Source organism: Agelaius tricolor, unplaced genomic scaffold, assembly GCF_023055355.1.
Source record: "Agelaius tricolor isolate 1412-34295 unplaced genomic scaffold, bAgeTri1.0.p SCAF_122, whole genome shotgun sequence".
NCBI lineage: Eukaryota > Metazoa > Chordata > Aves > Passeriformes > Icteridae > Agelaius > Agelaius tricolor.
Window position 1 is genome coordinate 114,768 of NW_027269382.1, and position 18,859 is coordinate 133,626.

General features: G+C 43.7%; 1 protein-coding gene across 4 annotated transcripts in view; it reads left to right on the forward strand.

Moving 5' to 3' along the window:
• Positions 1-18,859, forward strand: part of NCOA1 (nuclear receptor coactivator 1) — a 111,857-nt gene that overhangs the window by 27,322 nt on the left and 65,676 nt on the right. For all 4 annotated transcript variants that reach the window (XM_071420041.1, XM_071420046.1, XM_071420040.1 and 1 more), the window contains 2 exons: positions 6,937-7,031; positions 17,608-17,785. In XM_071420041.1, the coding sequence (XP_071276142.1) occupies positions 6,937-7,031; positions 17,608-17,785 (273 nt within the window). The remainder of the gene's footprint in view (positions 1-6,936; positions 7,032-17,607; positions 17,786-18,859) is intronic.

Genomic DNA, 18,859 nt, shown 5'->3' on the forward strand with positions numbered 1-18,859 from the left:
AAATATGGGGGAAATAATGGGGGAAATATGGGGGAGATATGGGGGAAAGTGGGGAAAAATGGGGGAAATACGTGGGAAATAGGGGAAATAGGGGGGAAAGTGGGGGAAAATATGGGGGAAAAGATGGGGGAAATATGGGGGAAATTCGGGGAAGATTCGGGGAAGATTCAGGTAAAAGTTGAGGAAAATTTGGGAAAAATGGAGAAAAATATGGGGGAAATATGGGGGAAAATAGGGGGAAAATAATGGGGGAAAATTGGGGGAAAGTGGGGGAAATACGGGGGAAATATGGAGGAAATATGGGGGAAATATGGGGGAGAAATTGGGAGAAAAATTGGGAAAATGTGAAGGAAAATTCAGGGAAAAATTGGGAAAAATTTGGGGTGAATAAGGGGAAAAATAGGCAAAAAATCAGGAAAAATTCGGGGACGATTTGGGTAAAAGTTGAGGAAAATTTGGGAAAAATCCGAGAAAAATATGGGGAAAAATTGGGGGGAAATATGGAGGAAAATATGGGGGAATATGGGGGGGAAATATGGGGGGAAAATGGGGGGAAATATGGGGGAAATGGGAGGAATATGGGGGAAAAATTGGGGGGAGTGTGAGGGAAATACGGGGAAATATGGGGGACATATGGGGGAAATATGGGGAAATAGGGGGGAAAAATGGGGGAAAATAGGAGGAAAATAATGGGGGAAAATTGGGGGAAAGTGGGGGAAAAATGGGGGAAATATGGGGGGAAATATGGGGAAAATTTGGGGGAAATATGGGGAAAATTTGGGGGAAATATGGGGAAGTATAGGGGAAATATGGGGGAAATATGGGGGAGATATGGGGGAAAATATGGGGGGAATAGGGGGAGAAGTGGGGGGAAAATGGGGGAAATATGGGGGGCATTTGGGAAAATTCGGGGGAAATATGGGGGAAATTCGGGGAAGATTCGGGGAAGATTCAGGTAAAAGTTGGGGAAAATTTTGGAAAATGGAGAAAAATATGGGGGAAAGTGGGGGCAAATATGGGGAAAAAATTGGGGGAAATATGGGGGAAAATGGGGGAAAAATTGGGGGGAATATGGGGGGAATATGGGGGAAAAATTGGGGGGAATATGGGGGGAATATGGGGGAAAAATTGGGGGGAATATGGGGGGAATATGGGGGAGATATGGGGAAAAAATTGGGGAAAATATGGGGGAGATATGGGGGAAATTTGGGGGTAATAGGGGGGAAATTTGGGGAAGATTCGGGTAAAAGTTGAGGAAAATTTGGGAAAATGGAGAAAAATATGGGGGAAAGTGGGGGAAGTATGGGGGAAATGGGGAAATATGGGGGAAATATGGGGGAAATATGGGGAGATATGGGGGAAATATGGGGGAAATATGGGGAGATATGGGGAAAATTTAGGGAAGATTCGGGTAGAAGTTGAGGAAAAATTGAGAAAAATATGGGGGAAATATGGGGGAAATGGGGGAAATAGGGGGGAAATATGGGGAAAATATGGGGGAGATATGGGGGAAAAATTGGGGGAAAAATTGGGGGAAATATGGGGGAAAAATTGGGGGAAAGTGGGGGAAATGGGGAAAATATGGGGGGAAATATGGGGGAAGTATGGGGGAGAAATTGGGAGAAAAATTGGGAAAATGTAAAGGAAAATTCAGGGAAAAATTGGGAAAAATTTGGGGTGAATAAGGGGAAAAATAGGCAAAAAATCAGGAAAAATTCGGGGAAAATATGGGGGAAATTCGGGGAGGATTTGGGTAAAAGTTGAGGAAAATTTGGGAAAAATCTGAGAAAAGTATGGGGGAAAGTGGGGGAAATAGGGGGGAAATATGGGGGAAAATTGGGGGAAATATGGGGGAAATTCGGGGAAGATTCAGGTAAAAGTTGAGGAAAATTTGGGAAAAATGGAGAAAAATTTGGGAAAAATATGGGGGAAAGTGGGGGAAATATGGGGGAAATATAGGGAAAATATGGGGGAAATATGGAGGGAAATATATGGGGGAAATATGGGGGAAAATGGGGGAAATAGGGGGAAATAGGGGGCAAATATGGGGGAAAGTGGGGGGAAAGTGGGGGAAAATGGGGAAAATATGGGGGGAATAGGGAGAAAATATGGGAGAAATAGGGGGGAAGTATGGGGGGAAATATGGGGGAAATACGGGGGAGATTCGGGTAAAAGTTGAGGAAAAATTGAGAAAAATATGGGGGAAAGTGGGGGCAAATATAGGGGAAATATGGGGGGCATTTGGGGAAGATTGAGGTAAAAGTTGAGGAAAATTTGGGAAAAATGGAGAAAAATATGGGGGAAATATGGGGGAAAAATTGGGGGAAATATGGGGGAAAAATTGGGGAAAATATGGGGGAAATAGGGGGGAAAATTGGGGGAATGTGGGGGAAATAGGAGGGAAATATGGGGGAAATAGGGGGGAAAATTGGGGAAAATATGGGGGGAATGTGGGGGAAATAGGGGGGAAAATATGGGGGGAAATATGGGAGAAGTATGGGGGAAAATCAGGAGAAAAATTGGGAAAATGTGAAGGAAAATTCAGGGAAAAATTGGGAAAAATTTGGGGTGAATAAGGGGAAAATTAGGCAAAAAATCAGGAAAAATTTGGGGAAAATATGGGGGAAATTCGGGGACGATTTGGATAAAAGTTGAGGAAAATTTGGGAAAAATCTGAGAAAAATATGGGGGAAAGTGGGGGAAATATGGGGGAAATATGGGGGGAAAATGGGGAAATATGGGGGAAGTATGGGGGAAATTCAGGGAAGATTCGGGTAAAAGTTGAGGAAAATTTGGGAAAAATTCAGGAAAAATATGGGGGAAATATGGGGGGAAATATGGGGGAAATATGGGGGAGATAAGGGGGAAATATGGGGGAAAAATGGGAAAATTCAGGTAAAAGTTGAGGAAAATTTGGGAAAAATGGAGAAAAATATGGGGGAAAGTGGGGACAAAAATGGGGAAAAATGTGGGGGAAATATAGGCAAAATTCAGGGAAGATTTGGGTAGAGGCTGAGGAAAATTTGAGAAAAATGGAGAAAAATATGGGGGAAATAGGGGGCAAATATGGGGGAAATATGGGGGAAATATGGGGAAAATTCAGGTAAAAGTTGAGGAAAATTTGGGAAAATGGAGAAAAATATGGGGGAAATTGGGGGGAAATATGGGAAAAAATATGGGGGAAATATGGGGGAGATATGGGGGAGATAAGGGGGAAAATTGGGGAAAATATGGGGGAAAAATGGGGGAAAGTGGGGGAAGATTCAGGTAAAAGTTGAGGAAAATTTGGGAAAAATGGAGAAAAATATGGGGGAAATATGGGGGAAATAGGGGGGAAATATGGGGAAAATATGGAGGGAAATATGGGGAAAAATATGGGGAAAATATGGGGGAAATTGGGGGAAATTCAGGAAAAATATGGGGAAGATTCAGGTAAAAGTTGAGGAAAATTTGGGAAAAATATGGGGGAAAGTGGGGCAAATATGGGGGAAATATGGGGGAAATATGGGGGGAAATGGGAAAATTCAGGTAAAAGTTGAGGAAAATTTGGGAAAAATGGAGAAAAATATGGGGGGAAAGTTGGAGAAATGCTTGGAAATACAGGAGAAAATTGGGAAAAAATTTGGGGAAATATGGGGGAAATTTAGGGAAGGTTCAGGTGAAAGTTGAGGAAAAGTTGAGGAAAAGTTGAGGCAAATTTGGGAAAAATGGAGAAAAATATGGGGGAGATATGGGGGCAAATTGGGGAAAAATATGGGGGAAATATGGGGAAAAATTGAAAAATTTGGGGAAGATTCGGGTGAAAAATTTGGGGAAAAATGCAGGAGAAATTTGGGGACAAGACAGGGAATATTTGGGGAAATTCAGGGAAATTCAGGGAAAAATTGGGAAAAATTTAGGGGAAAAAAGGGAAAGAATAGGCAAAAAGTCTAATTTTTAGTAAAAAGTCTAATTTTAGGGTAAAATTTGGGGAAAAAATAAGAAGAACTCACGGGAAAATTCAGGAAAAATTTGGGGAAAATCCAAGCAAAATTTTAAAAATGGGGGAAGTTTGGGGAAATTGGGGGGAAATCGGGGAAATTTGGGAAGAATTTTGGTAAAAATGCAGGGAAAAATGGGGGAAAATTTGGGAAAAAGTGATGGAAAAATCAGGGGAAATTGGGGAGAATTCAGGTGGAAATTTGGGGAAAATTCAAGGAAAAATTTGGGGAAAAATGCAGGAGAAATTTGGGGAAAATTTGGGGAAAATCAGGAAAATTCAGGGAAAAATTGGGAAAAAATTGGAGGGAAAAAGGGAAAAAATCTGGTAAAATTTGGGGAAAAAAAAAGAACTTACAGGAAAATTCAGGGAAAATTTGGGGAATATTCAGGGAAAATTTTAAAATGGGGGAAGTTTGGGAAAATTGGGGTAAAATCAGGGAAAATTGGGGTAAAATCAGGGAAAATTTGGGAAGAATTTTGGGAAAAATGCAGGGGAAAATCCAGGGAAAAATGGGGGGAAATTTGGGAAAAAATAATGGAAAAATCAGGGGAAATTGGGGAGAATTCAGATGGAAATTTGGGGAAAATTCGGGGCAAAATTTGGGAAAAATCTGGGAAAATTTTGGGAAAAATGCAGGGGAAAATCAGGAAAATTCAGGGAAAAATTGGAGGGAAAAAGGGAAAAAATCAGGTAAAATTTGGGGAAAAAAAAGAATTTACAGGAAAATTCAGGGAAAATTTGGGGAATATTCAGGGAAAATTTTAAAAATGGGGGAAGTTTGGGAAAATTGGGAAAAATCAGGGAAAATTTGGGAAGAATTTTGGGAAAAATGCAGGGAAAAATGGGGGAAAATTTGGGAAAAAATAATGGAAAAAATCAGGGGAAATTGGGGAGAATTCAGGTGGAAATTTGGGGCGAAATTTGGGAAAAATCAGGAAAAATTTGGGGAAAATTTTGGGAAAAACGCAGGGGAAATTCAAGGGCAACACAGGGAATATTTGGGAAAAATTTGGGGAATAATCCATGGAAAAATTCAGGGAAAATGCATGAAAAGTTTGGGAAAATTGGGGTAAAATCAGGGAAAATTTGGGAAGAATTTTGGGAAAAATGCAGGGAAAAATGGGGGAAAATTTGGGAAAAATATTATGGAAAAATTGGGAGAAATTGGGGAGAATTCAGGTGGAAATTTGGGGAAAATTCGAGGAAAAATTTGGGGAAAAATGCAGGAGAAATTTGGGGACAACACAGGGAATATTTGGGGAAAATTTGGGGAAAATCAGGAAAATTCAGGGAAAAATTGGGAGAAATTGGGGGGAAAAGGGAAAAAAATGGGTAAAATTTGGGGGAAAAAAAGAACTCACAGGAAAATTCAGGGAATATTCAGGGAAAATTTAAAAAATGCGGGGAAATTTGGGAAAATTGGGAAAAATCAGGGAAATTTTGGGAAGAATTTTGGGAAAAATGCAGGGAAAAATGGGAGAAAATTTGGGGAAAAATTATGGAGAAATAGGGGAGAATTCAGGTGGAAATTTGGGGAAAAATCAGGAAAAATTTGGAGAAAATTTGGGAAAAAATGCATGAAAAATTTGGGGAGAATTTGGGAAAAAATGCAGGGGAAATTTAGGGGCAACACAGGGAATATTTGGGAAAAATTTGGGGAAAATCCATGGAAAAATTCAGGGAAAATGCATGAAAAGTTTGGGAAAATTGGGGTAAAATCAGGGAAAATTTGGGAAGAATTTTGGGAAAAATGCAGGGAAAATGGGGGAAATTTGGGAAAAATATTATGGAAAAATCAGGGGAAATTGGGGAGAATTCAGGTGGAAATTTGGGGAAAATTCGAGGAAAAATTTGGGGAAAAATGCAGGAGAAATTTGGGGAAAATCAGGAAAATTCAGGGGAAAATTCAGGGGAAAAATTGGAGGAAAAAAAGGGAAAAAATCTGGTAAAATTTGGGGAAAAAAAAGAACTTACAGGAAAATTCAGGGAAAATTAGGGGAATATTCAGGGAAAATTTAAAAATGGGGGAAGTTTGGGAAAATTGGGAAAAATCAGGGAAAATTTGGGAAGAATTTTGGGAAAACCAGGGAAAAATGGGGGAAAATGGGGGAAAATTTTGGAAAAAAAATAATGGAAAAATCAGGGGACAATTGGGAAGAATTTAGGTGGAAATTTGGGGAAAATTCGGGGCAAAATTTGGGAAAAATCAGGAAAAATTTGGGGAAAATTTGGGAAAAAATGCAGGGGAAATTCAGGGACAACACAGGGAAAATTTGGGAAAAATTTGGGGAATAATCCATGGAAAAATTCAGGGAAAATGCATGAAAAGTTTGGGAAAATTGGGGGAAAATTTGTGGAAAAATTGGGGGGAAATCTGAGATCAATTATGAAAAAATTGGGGGAAAATTTTGGGAAAATGTGGAGAAAATGAGAAAAATTTCAGGAAAATTTGCAAAAAAAGGAAAAATTTGGGGCAAAATTGGGGAAATTTTGGAAAAAAGTAAAATTTGAAGAAAATTTTTTGGAAAATTTGAAGAAAATTTTTTGGAAAATTTGGAGAAAATTTTAAGGAAAATTTGGGGTAAATTCAAGGAAAATTTGGGGTAAATTTGTGGAAAATTCTTGGAAAAATTGGGGAAATTTTGGGGAAATTCAGGAAAAAAATGCAGTAAAAATCTGGATAAACCAGACAAAATTCATTTAAAAAAATGGAGAAAACATTTTTGAAATCCTGACTTCAATTCCCAGATCCATCCTCCCAAAGAGCAAAAAAACCCCAGAATTAAACTCCAGAACAAAAAAAAAATCTGATTTTTCCCTATAAAATTTGGGTTGAAAAAGTGAAAATTTCTGATTTTTTTCCAGAATAAAATGAGGGAAAAAACCAGAATTTTTTCATGAATTTAGGGTTGAAAAAAATGAAAATTCCCAATTTTTTGGGATATTTTTTCCAGAAAAAACGGCGGATGACGAGGTGCAGAAATCCGACATCTCCTCCAGCAGCCAGGGCGTCATCGAGAAGGAGACGCTGGGGCCGCTCCTGCTCGAGGTGGGGCTCGGAATTCCCGAAAAAAACCCGGAATGGGAGGGGAAAAATGGGAATGGGGCAAAGCCGGGGCTTAATTCTGGGTTTTAGGGTGGGAATGTTGGGATTTGGGGTTTTAATCCTGAGTTTTTATGGGATTTGGGGGCTTTAATTCCAGGTTTTTATGGGATTTGGGGCTTTAATCCCGGGTTTTAGGGTCGGAATGTTGGGATTTGGGGCTTTAATCTGGTTGGAATGTTGGGATTTGGGGCTTTAATTCCCGGGTTTTTATGGGATTTGGGGCTTTAATTCCAGGTTTTAGGCTGGGAATGTTGGGATTTGGGGCTTTTATCCCCGGGTTTTTGTGGGATTTGGGGCTTTAATCCTGGGTTTTTATGGGATTTGGGGCTTTAATCCCCAGGTTTTAGGCTTGGAATGTTGGGATTTGGGGCTTTAATCCCGGGTTTTGGGGTGGCAATGTTGGGATTTGGGGCTTTAATCCTGGGTTTTTATGGGATTTGGGGCTTTAATCCCGGGTTTTAGGGTGGGAATGTTGGGATTTGGGGCTTTAATCCGGTCGGAATGTTGGGATTTGGGGCTTTAATCCCCGGGTTTTTATGGGATTTGGGGCTTTAATCCCACGTTTTAGGGTGGGAATGTTGGGATTTGGGACTTCAATCCCCGGGTTTTTATGGGATTTGGGGTTTTAATTCCAGGTTTTAGGGTGGGAATGTTGGGATTTGGGGTTTTAATCCCCGGGTTTTTATGGGATTTGGGGTTTTAATCCCCGGGTTTTAGGGTTGGAATGTTGGGATTTGGGGCTTTAATCCCAGGTTTTAGGGTGGGAATGTTGGGATTTGGGGCTTTAATTCCAGGATGTTTATGGGATTTGGGGCTTTAATTCCAGATTTTTTTAGGGTGGGAATGTTGGGATTTGGGGCTTTAATCCCAGGTTTTAGGGTGGGAATGTTGGGATTTGGGGCTTTAATCCCTGAGTTTTTATGGGATTTGGGGCTTTAATCCCAGGTTTTTTATGGGATTTGGGGCTTTAATTCCGGGTTTTAGGGTCGGAATGTTGGGATTTGGGGCTTTAATCCGATTGGAATGTTGGGATTTGGGGCTTTAATCCCGGGTTTTTATGGGATTTGGGGCTTTAATTCCAGGTTTTAGGGTCGGAATGTTGGGATTTGGGGCTTTAATCCCAGGTTTTTATGGGATTTGGGGTTTTAATCCCGAGTTTTAGGGTGGGAATGTTGGGATTTGGGGCTTTAATCCTCAGGTTTTAGGGTGGGAATGTTGGGATTTGGGGCTTTAATCCCTGGGTTTTTATGGGATTTGGGGCTTTAATTCTGAGATTTGGGGTCGGAATGTTGGGATTTGGGGCTTTAATCCGGTGGGAATGTTGGGATTTGGGGCTTTAATCCCCGGGTTTTTATGGGATTTGGGGGTTTTAATTCCACGTTTTAGGGTGGGAATGTTGGGATTTGGGGCTTTAATCCTGGGTTTTTATGGGATTTGGGGCTTTAATCCCGGGTTTTAGGGTGGGAATGTTGGGATTTGGGGTTTTAATTCCAGGTTTTAGGGTGGGAATGTTGGGATTTGGGGCTTTAATCTGATTGGAATGTTGGGATTTGGGGCTTTAATTCCAGGTTTTAGGGTCAGAATGTTGGGATTTGGGGCCTTAATCCCCAGGTTTTTATGGGATTTGGGGCTTTAATCCCAGGTTTTAGGGTCAGAATGTTGGGATTTGGGGCTTTAATCCAGTGGGATTTGGGGTTTTAATTCCGGGTTTTAGGGTTGGAACATTGGGATTTGGGGCTTTAATCACGGGTTTTAGGGTGAGAATGTTGGGATTTGGGGCTTTAATTCCTGGGTTTTTATGGGATTTGGGGCTTTAATCCCAGGTTTTTATGGGATTTGGGGCTTTAATCCCAGGTTTTTATGGGATTTGGGGCTTTAATCTCCAGGTTTTAGGGTGGGAATGTTGGGATTTGGGACTTTAATCCCTTGGTTTTTATGGGATTTGGGGCTTTAATTCCAGGTTTTAGGGTGGGAATGTTGGGATTTGGGGCTTTAATCCCAGGTTTTTATGGGATTTGGGGCTTTAATCCCAGGTTTTAGGCTTGGAATGTTGGGATTTGGGGCTTTAATTCCAGGTTTTTTTAGGGCGGGAATGTTGGGATTTGGGGCTTTAATCCCAGGTTTTTACGGGATTTCAGGTTTTCATCCCGGGTTTTAGGGTGGGAATGTTGGGATTTGGGGCTTTAATCCCAGGTTTTTATAGGATTAGGGGGTTTTAATCCCGGGTTTTAGGCTTGGAATGTTGGGATTTGGGGCTTTAATCCTGGGTTTTTATGGGATTTGGGGCTTTAATCCCAGGTTTTAGGGTGGGAATGTTGGGATTTGGGGCTTTAATCCAGTTGGAATGTTGGGATTTGGGGCTTTAATCCCCAGGTTTTTATGGGATTTGGGGCTTTAATCCCCGAGTTTTTCCGGGATTTGGGGCTTTAATCCTTGGTTTTAGGTTCGAGTGGAAGGGGGATTTCCCAGGAGCTGGGAGTTCCAAAGGAAAATTGGAATTAGGATTAGGACCAAGATTATGGTTTAGATTAGGATCAGGATTAGGATCAGGAATATTCAAAGTGGATTTTGGATCCCAACTGGAATCCAGGAATTCCCAGAGCAGGAACCCAGCCAAGCTTTTCTGGAACCTTCTCCACACTCAGGGACCCGAATCCATGGGAATCCTTTGGAATGACCAAGGTGGATCTTGGATCCCAACTGGAATCCTTGGATTCCTTTGGAATAACCAAGGTGGATCTTTGGTCCTGATTGGAATTTTGGGATTTGAGGACCCAAATCCATGATCCCAACTGGAATCCAGGAATTCCCAGAGCGGGAATCCACGCAAACTCCCCCAGAACCTTCTCCAGGCTCAAGGACTCAAATCCATGGAATCCATTGGAATGACCAGGGTGGATCTTGGATCCCAACTGGAATCCTGGGAATTCCAGGAATAACCAATGTGGATCTTTGGTCCTGGTTGGAATTTTGGGGATGTGAGGACCCAAATCCATGATCCCAACTGGAATCCTGGAATTCCCAGAGCAGGAACCCAGCCAAGCTTTGAGGGAACCTTCTCCACACTCAGGGACCCGAATCCATGGGAATCCATTGGAATGACCAAGGTGGATCTTGGATCCCAACTGGAATCCTGGGATTCCATTAATAACCAAGGTGGATCTTTGGTCCTGATTGGGATTTTGGGATTTGAGGACCCAAATCCATGATCCCAGCTGGAATCGTGGAATTCCCAGAGTGGGAACCCAGCCAAGCTTTGCCGGAACCTTCTCCACACTCATGGAGCCAAATCCATTGGAATGACCAAGGTGGATCTTGGATCCCAACTGGAATCCTGGAATTCCAGGAATAACCAATATGGATCTTTGATCCTGATGGAATTTTGGGATGTGAGGACCCAAATCCATGATCCCAACTGGAATCCTTGGATTTGAGGACCCAAATCCAGGAATAACCAAGGTGGATCTTGGATCCCAACTGGAATCCTGGAATTCCCAGAGTGGGAATCCAATGAAGCCTTGAAGGATCCTTCTCCCCTCTGAAGACCCCACCCAGTTTTCCATGGAATTTTCTTCACGCTCAAGGACCCAAATCCATGGGAATCCATGGGAATAACCAGGGTGGGTCTTTGATCTTGGTTGGAATCCTGGAATTCCCAGAGTGGGAACCCAGCCAAGCTTTGCCGGAACCTTCTCCACACTCCCGGAGCCAAACCCATTGGAATGACCAGGGTGGATCTTGGATCCCGGATGGAATCCTTGGATTCCAGGAATAACCAATGTGGATCCTTGGTCCTGGTTGGAATTTTGGGATTTGAGGACCCAAATCCATGATCCCAACTGGAATCCTGGAATTCCCAGAGCAGGAACCCAGCCAAGCTTTGAGGGAACCTTCTCCACACTCAGGGACCCAAATCCATGGGAATCCTTTGGAATGACCGTGGTGGATCTTGGATCCCAACTGGAATCCTGGGAATTCCAGGAATAACCATCTTTGGTCCTGGTTGGAATTTGGGGATTTGAGGACCCAAATCCATGATCCTGGGTGGAATCCTGGGATTTCTGGACCCAAATCCAGGAATAACCGTGTTGGATCTTGGATCCCAGCTGGAATCCTGGAATTCCCAGAGCGGGAACCCAGCCAAGCTTTGAGGGAACCTTCTCCACACTCAGGGACCCGAATCCATGGGAATCCTTTGGAATGACCAGGGTGGATCTTGGATCCCAACTGGAATCCTGGAATTCCAGGAATAACCATGGTGGATCCTTGGTCCTGATTGGAATTTTGGGATTTGAGGACCCAAATCCATGATCCTGGGTGGAATCCTGGAATTCCCAGAGCAGGAATCCACCCAAACTCCCCCAGAACGTTCTCCACAATCAAGGACCCGAATCCATGGGAATCCATTGGAATGACCAAGGTGGATCTTGGATCCCAACTGGAATCCTGGGGTCTGAGGACCCAAATCCAGGAACAGCCAAGGTGGATCTTGGATCCCAAGTGGAATCCTTGGATTCCTTTGGAATAACCAATGTGGATCTTTGGTCCTGATTGGAATTTTGGGATTTGAGGACCCAAATCCATGATCCCAGCTGGAATCGTGGAATTCCCAGAGTGGGAACCCAGCCAAGCTTTGAGGGAACCTTCTCAGCACTCAAGGACCCGAATCCATGGGAATCCATTGGAATGACCAGGATTGGAATGATTGGAATGATCTTGGATCCCGGCTGGAATCCTGGAATTCCCAGAGCAGGAACCCAGCCAAGCTTTGAGGGAATGTTCTCCACACTCATGGAGTTGAATCCTTGGGAATGACCAGGGTGGATCTTGGATCCCAACTGGAATCCTGGGAATTCCAGGAATAACCAATGTGGATCCTTGGTCCTGGTTGGAATTTTGGGATTTGAGGACCCAAATCCATGATCCCGGCTGGAATCCAGGAATTACCAGAGTGCGAATCCAGCCAAGCTTTGAGGGAACCTTCTCCACACTGAAGGACACGAATCCATGGGAATCCTTTGGAATGACCAGGGTGGATCTTGGATCCCAACTGGAATCCTTGGATTCCTTTGGAATGACCAAGGTGGATCTTCGGTCCTGGTTGGAATTTTGGGATGTGAGGACCCAAAACCATGATCCCAAACTGGAATCCTGGAATTCCCAGGGCGGGAATCCAATGAAGCCTTGAAGGATCCTTCTCCCCTCTGAAGACCCCACCCAGTTTTCCATGGAATTTTCTTCACGCTCAAGGACCCAAATCCATGGGAATCCATGGGAATAACCAGGGTGGGTCTTTGATCCCGGATGGAATCCTGGAATTCCCAGAGTGGGAACCTCAGCCAAGCTTTTCCGGAACCTTCTCCACACTCACGGAGCCAAATCCATGGGAATCCTTTGGAATGACCAAGGTGGATCTTGGATCCCAACTGGAATCCTTGGATTCCAGGAATAACCAAGGTGGATCTTTGGTCCTGATTGGAATTTGGGGATTTGAGGACCCAAATCCATGATCCCAACTGGAATCCTGGAATTCCCAGAGTGGGAACCCAGCCAAGCTTTGAGGGAACCTTCTCCACACTCATGGAGCCAAATCCATGGGATCCATGGGAATGACCAAGGTGGATCTTGGATCCCGGGTGGAATCCTGGGATTCCCAGAGTGGGAATCCAATGAAGCCTTGAAGGATCCTTCTCCCCGCTGAAGACCCCACCCAGTTTTCCATGGAATTTTCTTCACGCTCAAGGACCCAAATCCATGGGAATCCATGGGAATAACCAGGGTGGGTCTTTGATCTTGGATGGAATCCTGGAATTCCCAGAGTGGGAACCCAGCCAAGCTTTGCCAGAACCTTCTCCACACTCATGGAGCCAAATCCATGGGAATCCTTTGGAATGACCAAGGTGGATCTTGGATCCCAACTGGAATCCTGGGATTCCAGGAACAACCAAGGAATAACCATATTCCTTATTCCAGGAATAACCATCTTTGGTCCTGGTTGGAATTTTGGGATGTGAGGACCCAAATCCACGATCCCAACTGGAATCCTGGGATTTCTGGACCCAAATCCAGGAATAACCGTGTTGGATCTTGGATCCCGGCTGGAATCCTGGAATTCCCAGAGCAGGAACCCAGCCAAGCTTTTCCGGAACCTTCTCCACACTCACGGAGCCAAATCCATGGAATCCTTTGGAATGACCAAGGTGGATCTTGGATCCCAGCTGGAATCCTTGGATTCCAGGAATAACCAATGTGGATCTTTGGTCCTGATTGGAATTTTGGGATCTGAGGACCCAAATCCATGATCCCGACTGGAATCCTGGGGTCTGAGGACCCAAATCCAGGAATAGCCAAGGTGGATCTTGGATCCCGGCTGGAATCCTGGAATTCCCAGAGTGGGAACCCAGCCAAGCTTTGCCAGAACCTTCTCCACACTCATGGAGCCAAATCCGTTGGAATGACCAAGGTGGATCTTGGATCCCAACTGGAATCCAGGAATTCCAGGAATAACCAAGGTGGATCTTTGGTCCTGATTGGAATTTTGGGATGTGAGGACCCAAATCCATGATCCTGGGTGGAATCCTGGGATTTCTGGACTCAAATCCAGGAATAACCAAGGTGGATCTTGGATCCCAGCTGGAATCCTGGAATTCCCAGAGCGGGAACCCAGCCAAGCTTTGCCAGAACCTTCTCCACACTCATGGAGCCGAATCCGTGGGAATGACCAAGGTGGATCTTGGATCCCAACTGGAATCCTGGGATTTGAGGACCCAAATCCATGATCCCGACTGGAATCCTGGGGTCTGAGGACCCAAATCCAGGATAACCAGGGTGGATCTTGGATCCCAGCTGGAATCCTGGAATTCCCGGATTGGGAACCCAGCCAAGCTTTTCCGGAACCTTCTCCACACTCACGGAGCCAAACCCATTGGAATGACCAAGGTGGATCTTGGATCCCAGCTGGAATCCTGGAATTCCAGGAATAACCAATGTGGATCTTTGGTCCTGATTGGAATTTTGGGATCTGAGGACCCAAATCCATGATCCCAACTGGAATCCAGGAATTCCCAGAGCAGGAATCCACGCAAACTCCCCCAGAACCTTCTCCACGCTCAAGGACTCAAATCCATGGAATCCATTGGAATGACCAAGGTGGATCTTGGATTCCTGCTGGAATCCTGGAATTCCAGGAATAACCAAGGTGGATCTTTGGTCCTGATTGGAATTTTGGGATCTGAGGACCCAAATCCATGATCCCGACTGGAATCCTGGGGTCTGAGGACCCAAATCCAGGAATGACCAAGGTGGATCTTGGATCCCGGATGGAATCCTTGAATTCCCAGATTGGGAATGCAGCCAAGCTTTTCCGGAACCTTCTCCACACTCCTGGAGCCAAATCCATTGGAATGACCAGGGTGGATCTTGGATCCCAGCTGGAATCCTGGGAATTCCAGGAATAACCATCTTTGGTCCTGGTTGGAATTTTGGGATGTGAGGACCCAAATCCATGATCCCAACTGGAATCCTGGGATTTCTGGACCCAAATCCAGGAATAACCGTGTTGGATCTTGGATCCCGGCTGGAATCCTGGAATTCCCAGAGCAGGAACCCAGCCAAGCTTTTCCGGAACCTTCTCCACACTCACGGAGCCAAATCCATTGGAATGACCAAGGTGGATCTTGGATCCCAACTGGAATCCTTGGATTCCTTTGGAATAACCAAGGTGGATCTTTGGTCCTGATTGGAATTTTGGGATGTGAGGACCCAAATCCATGATCCCGGCTGGAATCCAGGAATTACCAGAGTGCGAATCCAGCCAAGCTTTGAGGGAACCTTCTCCACACTGAAGGACCCGAATCCATGGGAATCCTTTGGAATGACCAAGGTGGATCTTGGATCCCAACTGGAATCCTGGGGTCTGAGGACCCAAATCCAGGAATAGCCAAGGTGGATCTTGGATCCCAACTGGAATCCTTGGATTCCTTTGGAATGACCAAGGTGGATCTTCGGTCCTGGTTGGAATTTTGGGATGTGAGGACCCAAAACCATGATCCCAAACTGGAATCCTGGAATTCCCAGGGCGGGAATCCAATGAAGCCTTGAAGGATCCTTCTCCCCTCTGAGGGCCCCACCCAGTTTTCCATGGAATTTTCTTCACGCTCAAGGACCCAAATCCATGGGAATCCATTGGAATGACCAAGGTGGGTCTTTGATCTTGGATGGAATCCTGGAATTCCCGGATTGGGAACCCAGCCAAGCTTTGCCAGAACCTTCTCCACACTCAGGGACCTGAATCCATGGGAATCCATTGGAATGACCGAGGTGGATCTTGGATCCCAACTGGAATCCTGGGATCTGAGGACCCAAATCCAGGAACAGCCAAGGTGGATCTTGGATCCCAACTGGAATCCAGGAATTCCAGGAATAACCAAGGTGGATCTTTGGTCCTGATTGGAATTTTGGGATTTGAGGACCCAAATCCATGATCCCGGGTGGAATCCGGGAGATTTGGAACAAAACCTCGGAATTCCTTCCTGTTTTTGAGATACTTGAGATAAAACCTTGGAATTCTTTCCCGTATTTGTGCTATTTGAGATAAAACCTTGGAATTCTTTCCCGTTTTTGTGCTATTTGGGATAAAACCTTGGAATTTTTTCCCGTTTTTTCCCTCTCCAGGCCCTGGTTGGGTTTTTCTTTGTGGTGAACCGCGAGGGCCAGGTTGTGTTTGTGTCGGAGAACGTGCCGGGATATTGGGAACAAAACCTTGGAATTCCTTCCCGTTTTTGAGATAAAACCTCAGAATTCTTTCCCATTTTCAGGATATTTGGGATAAAACCTTGGGATTTTTTCCCTCTCCAGGCCCTGGGTGGGTTTTTCTTCATGGTGAACCGTGAGGGGCGGGTCGTGTTTGTGTCGGAGAACGTGACGGGATATTGGGATAAAACCTTGGAATTCTTTCCCGTTTTTGAGATACTTGGGATAAAACCTTGGAATTCTTTCCCATTTTTGTGCTATTTGGGATAAAACCTTGGGATTTTTCCCTCTTCCAAGCCCTGGATGGGTTTTTCTTAGTGGTGAAACTTGAAGGGTTGGATCGCGTTCGTGTCGGAGAACGTGCCGGAATATTGGGAACAAAACCTTGGGATTCTTTCCCGTTTTTGTGCTATTTGGGATAAAACCTTGGAATTTTTTCCCATTTTCAGGATATTTGGGATAAAACCTTGGGATTCCTTCCCGTTTTTGAGATACTTGTGATAAAACTTTGGAATTCTTTCCCATTTTTGAGATACTTGACATAAAACCTCGGAATTCTTCCCCATTTTCAGGATATTTGGGATAAAACCTTGGAATTTTTTCCCGTTTTTTCCCTCCCCAGGCCCTGGATGGGATTTTCTTTGTGGTGAACCATGAGGGTTGGATTGTGTTTGTATCGGAGAACGTGACGGGATATTGGGAACAAAACTTTGGAATTCTTTCCCGTTTTTGAGATACTTGAGATAAAACCTCAGAATTCTTCCCCATTTTCAGGATATTTGTGATAAAACCTTGGAATTTTTTCCCGTTTTTGAGATATTTGGGATAAAACCTTGGGATTTTTCCCCCTTCCAGGCCCTGGATGGATTTTTGTCAGTGGTGAAACTTGAAGGGTTGGATCGCGTTCGTGTTGGAGAACATGAAGGGATATTGGGAACAAAACCTTGGGATTCTTTCCCGTTTTTGTGCTATTTGGGATAAAACCTTGGAATTTTTTCCCATTTTCAGGATATTTGGGATAAAACCTTGGGATTCCTTCCCGTTTTTGAGATACTTGTGATAAAACTTTGGAATTCTTTCCCATTTTTGAGATACTTGACATAAAACCTCGGAATTCTTCCCCATTTTCAGGATATTTGTGATAAAACCTTGGATTTTTTTCCCGTTTTTGAGATATTTGGGATAAAACCTTGGGATTTTTCCCCCTTCCAGGCCCTGGATGGATTTTTGTCAGTGGTGAAACTTGAAGGGTTGGATCATGTTTGTGTCAGAGAACGTGCCGGAATATTGGGAACAAAACCTTGGAATTCTTTCCTGTTTTTGTGCTATTTGGGATAAAACCTCGGAATTTTTTCCCGTTTTTTCCCTCCCCAGGCCCTGGACGTTTTTTTTTCGTGGTGAACCGTGAGGGTTGGATCGTGTTTGTGTCGGAGAACGTGCCGGGATATTGGGAACAAAACCTTGGAATTTTGTTCCATTTTTGTGCTATTTGTGATAAAACCTCGGAATTCTTTCCCATTTTCAGGATATTTGGCATAAAACCTTGGATTTTTTTCCCGTTTTTGAGATATTTGGGATAAAACCTTGGGATTTTTCCCCCTTCCAGGCCCTGGATGGGTTTTTCTTAGTGGTGAAACTTGAAGGGTTGGATCACGTTCGTGTCGGAGAACGTGCCGGAATATTGGGAACAAAACCTTGGAATTCTTTCCCGTTTTTGTGCTATTTGTGATAAAACCTCGGAATTTTTTCCCGTTTTTCCCCTCTCCAGGCCCTGGACGGGTTTTTCTTCGTGGTGAACCGTGAGGGCCGGATCGTGTTCGTGTCGGAGAACGTGACCGGGTACCTGGGCTACGGGCAGGAGGAGCTGATGAACTCCAGCGTCTACAGCATCCTGCACGTGGGCGACCACGCCGAGTTCGTCAAGAACCTGCTCCCCAAATCCCTGGGTGCGGAGAGCCCGGGAATCCGGGAAAATCCTGGGAAATCTGGGAAAATCTGGGGAAATCTGGGGAAATCTGGGAAAATCCTGGGGAAATCTGGGAAAATCTGGGGAAATCCTGGGGAAATCTGGGAAAATCCTGGGAAATTTGGGGAAATCTGGGGAATCTGGGGAAATCTGGGGAAATCTGGGGAATCTGGGGAAATCTGGGGAAATCCTGGGGAAATCTGGGAAAATCTGGGAAAATCTGGGGAAATCTGGGGAAATCTGGGAAAATCTGGGGAAATCTGGGGAAATCTGGGGAAATCTGGGGAATCTGGGAAAATCTGGGGAATCTGGGGAAATCTGGGGAAAATTCTGGGGAAATCTGGGAAAATCCTGGGGAAATCTGGGAAAATCTGGGGAAATCCTGGGGAAATCTGGGAAAATCTGGGGAAATCTGGGAAAATCTGGGGAAATCTGGGAAAATCTGGGGAAATCTGGGGAAAATCTGGGGAATCTGGGGAAATCTGGGGAAAATCAGGGGAAAATCTGGGAAAATCTGGGAAAATCTGGGGAAATCTGGGGAAATCTGGGGAAATTTGGGAGTGGATGCGGGAGAGAGGGTGGGGGTTTGGGGGGTGGGTGTGGAGGAGGGTTGTTAATTTTTAAAATCTATTTAAATTTTTCTTTATTTTTATTTTAATTAATTGTTATTTTTTATTGTAGTTTTATCTTATTTTTATTTTTATTTTTAATTTTAATTTTAATTTAAATTTTATTTTTATTTTATTCTTATTCTTATTCTTATTTTTTTATTTTTATTTCAGTTTTAATTTTATTTCTATTTCTATTTTATTTTTATTTGTGGTTTTTTAAAATTTTTCTATAAATTTTTAATTAAACTTTTTCATTTTAATTCCCCCTTTATTTTTATTTCTTTTTAATTTTTCTTGCTTTTTGTACTTATTTAGATTTTTCCCATTTTTGCTTTGTATTCCTTTTTTGTTTCTTTATTATTTATTTATTAATTTTATTTTTCTTTACCTTGATTTTATTTTACTTCTAGTTATTTTCTTCATTATTTAGATTTTATTTTCAT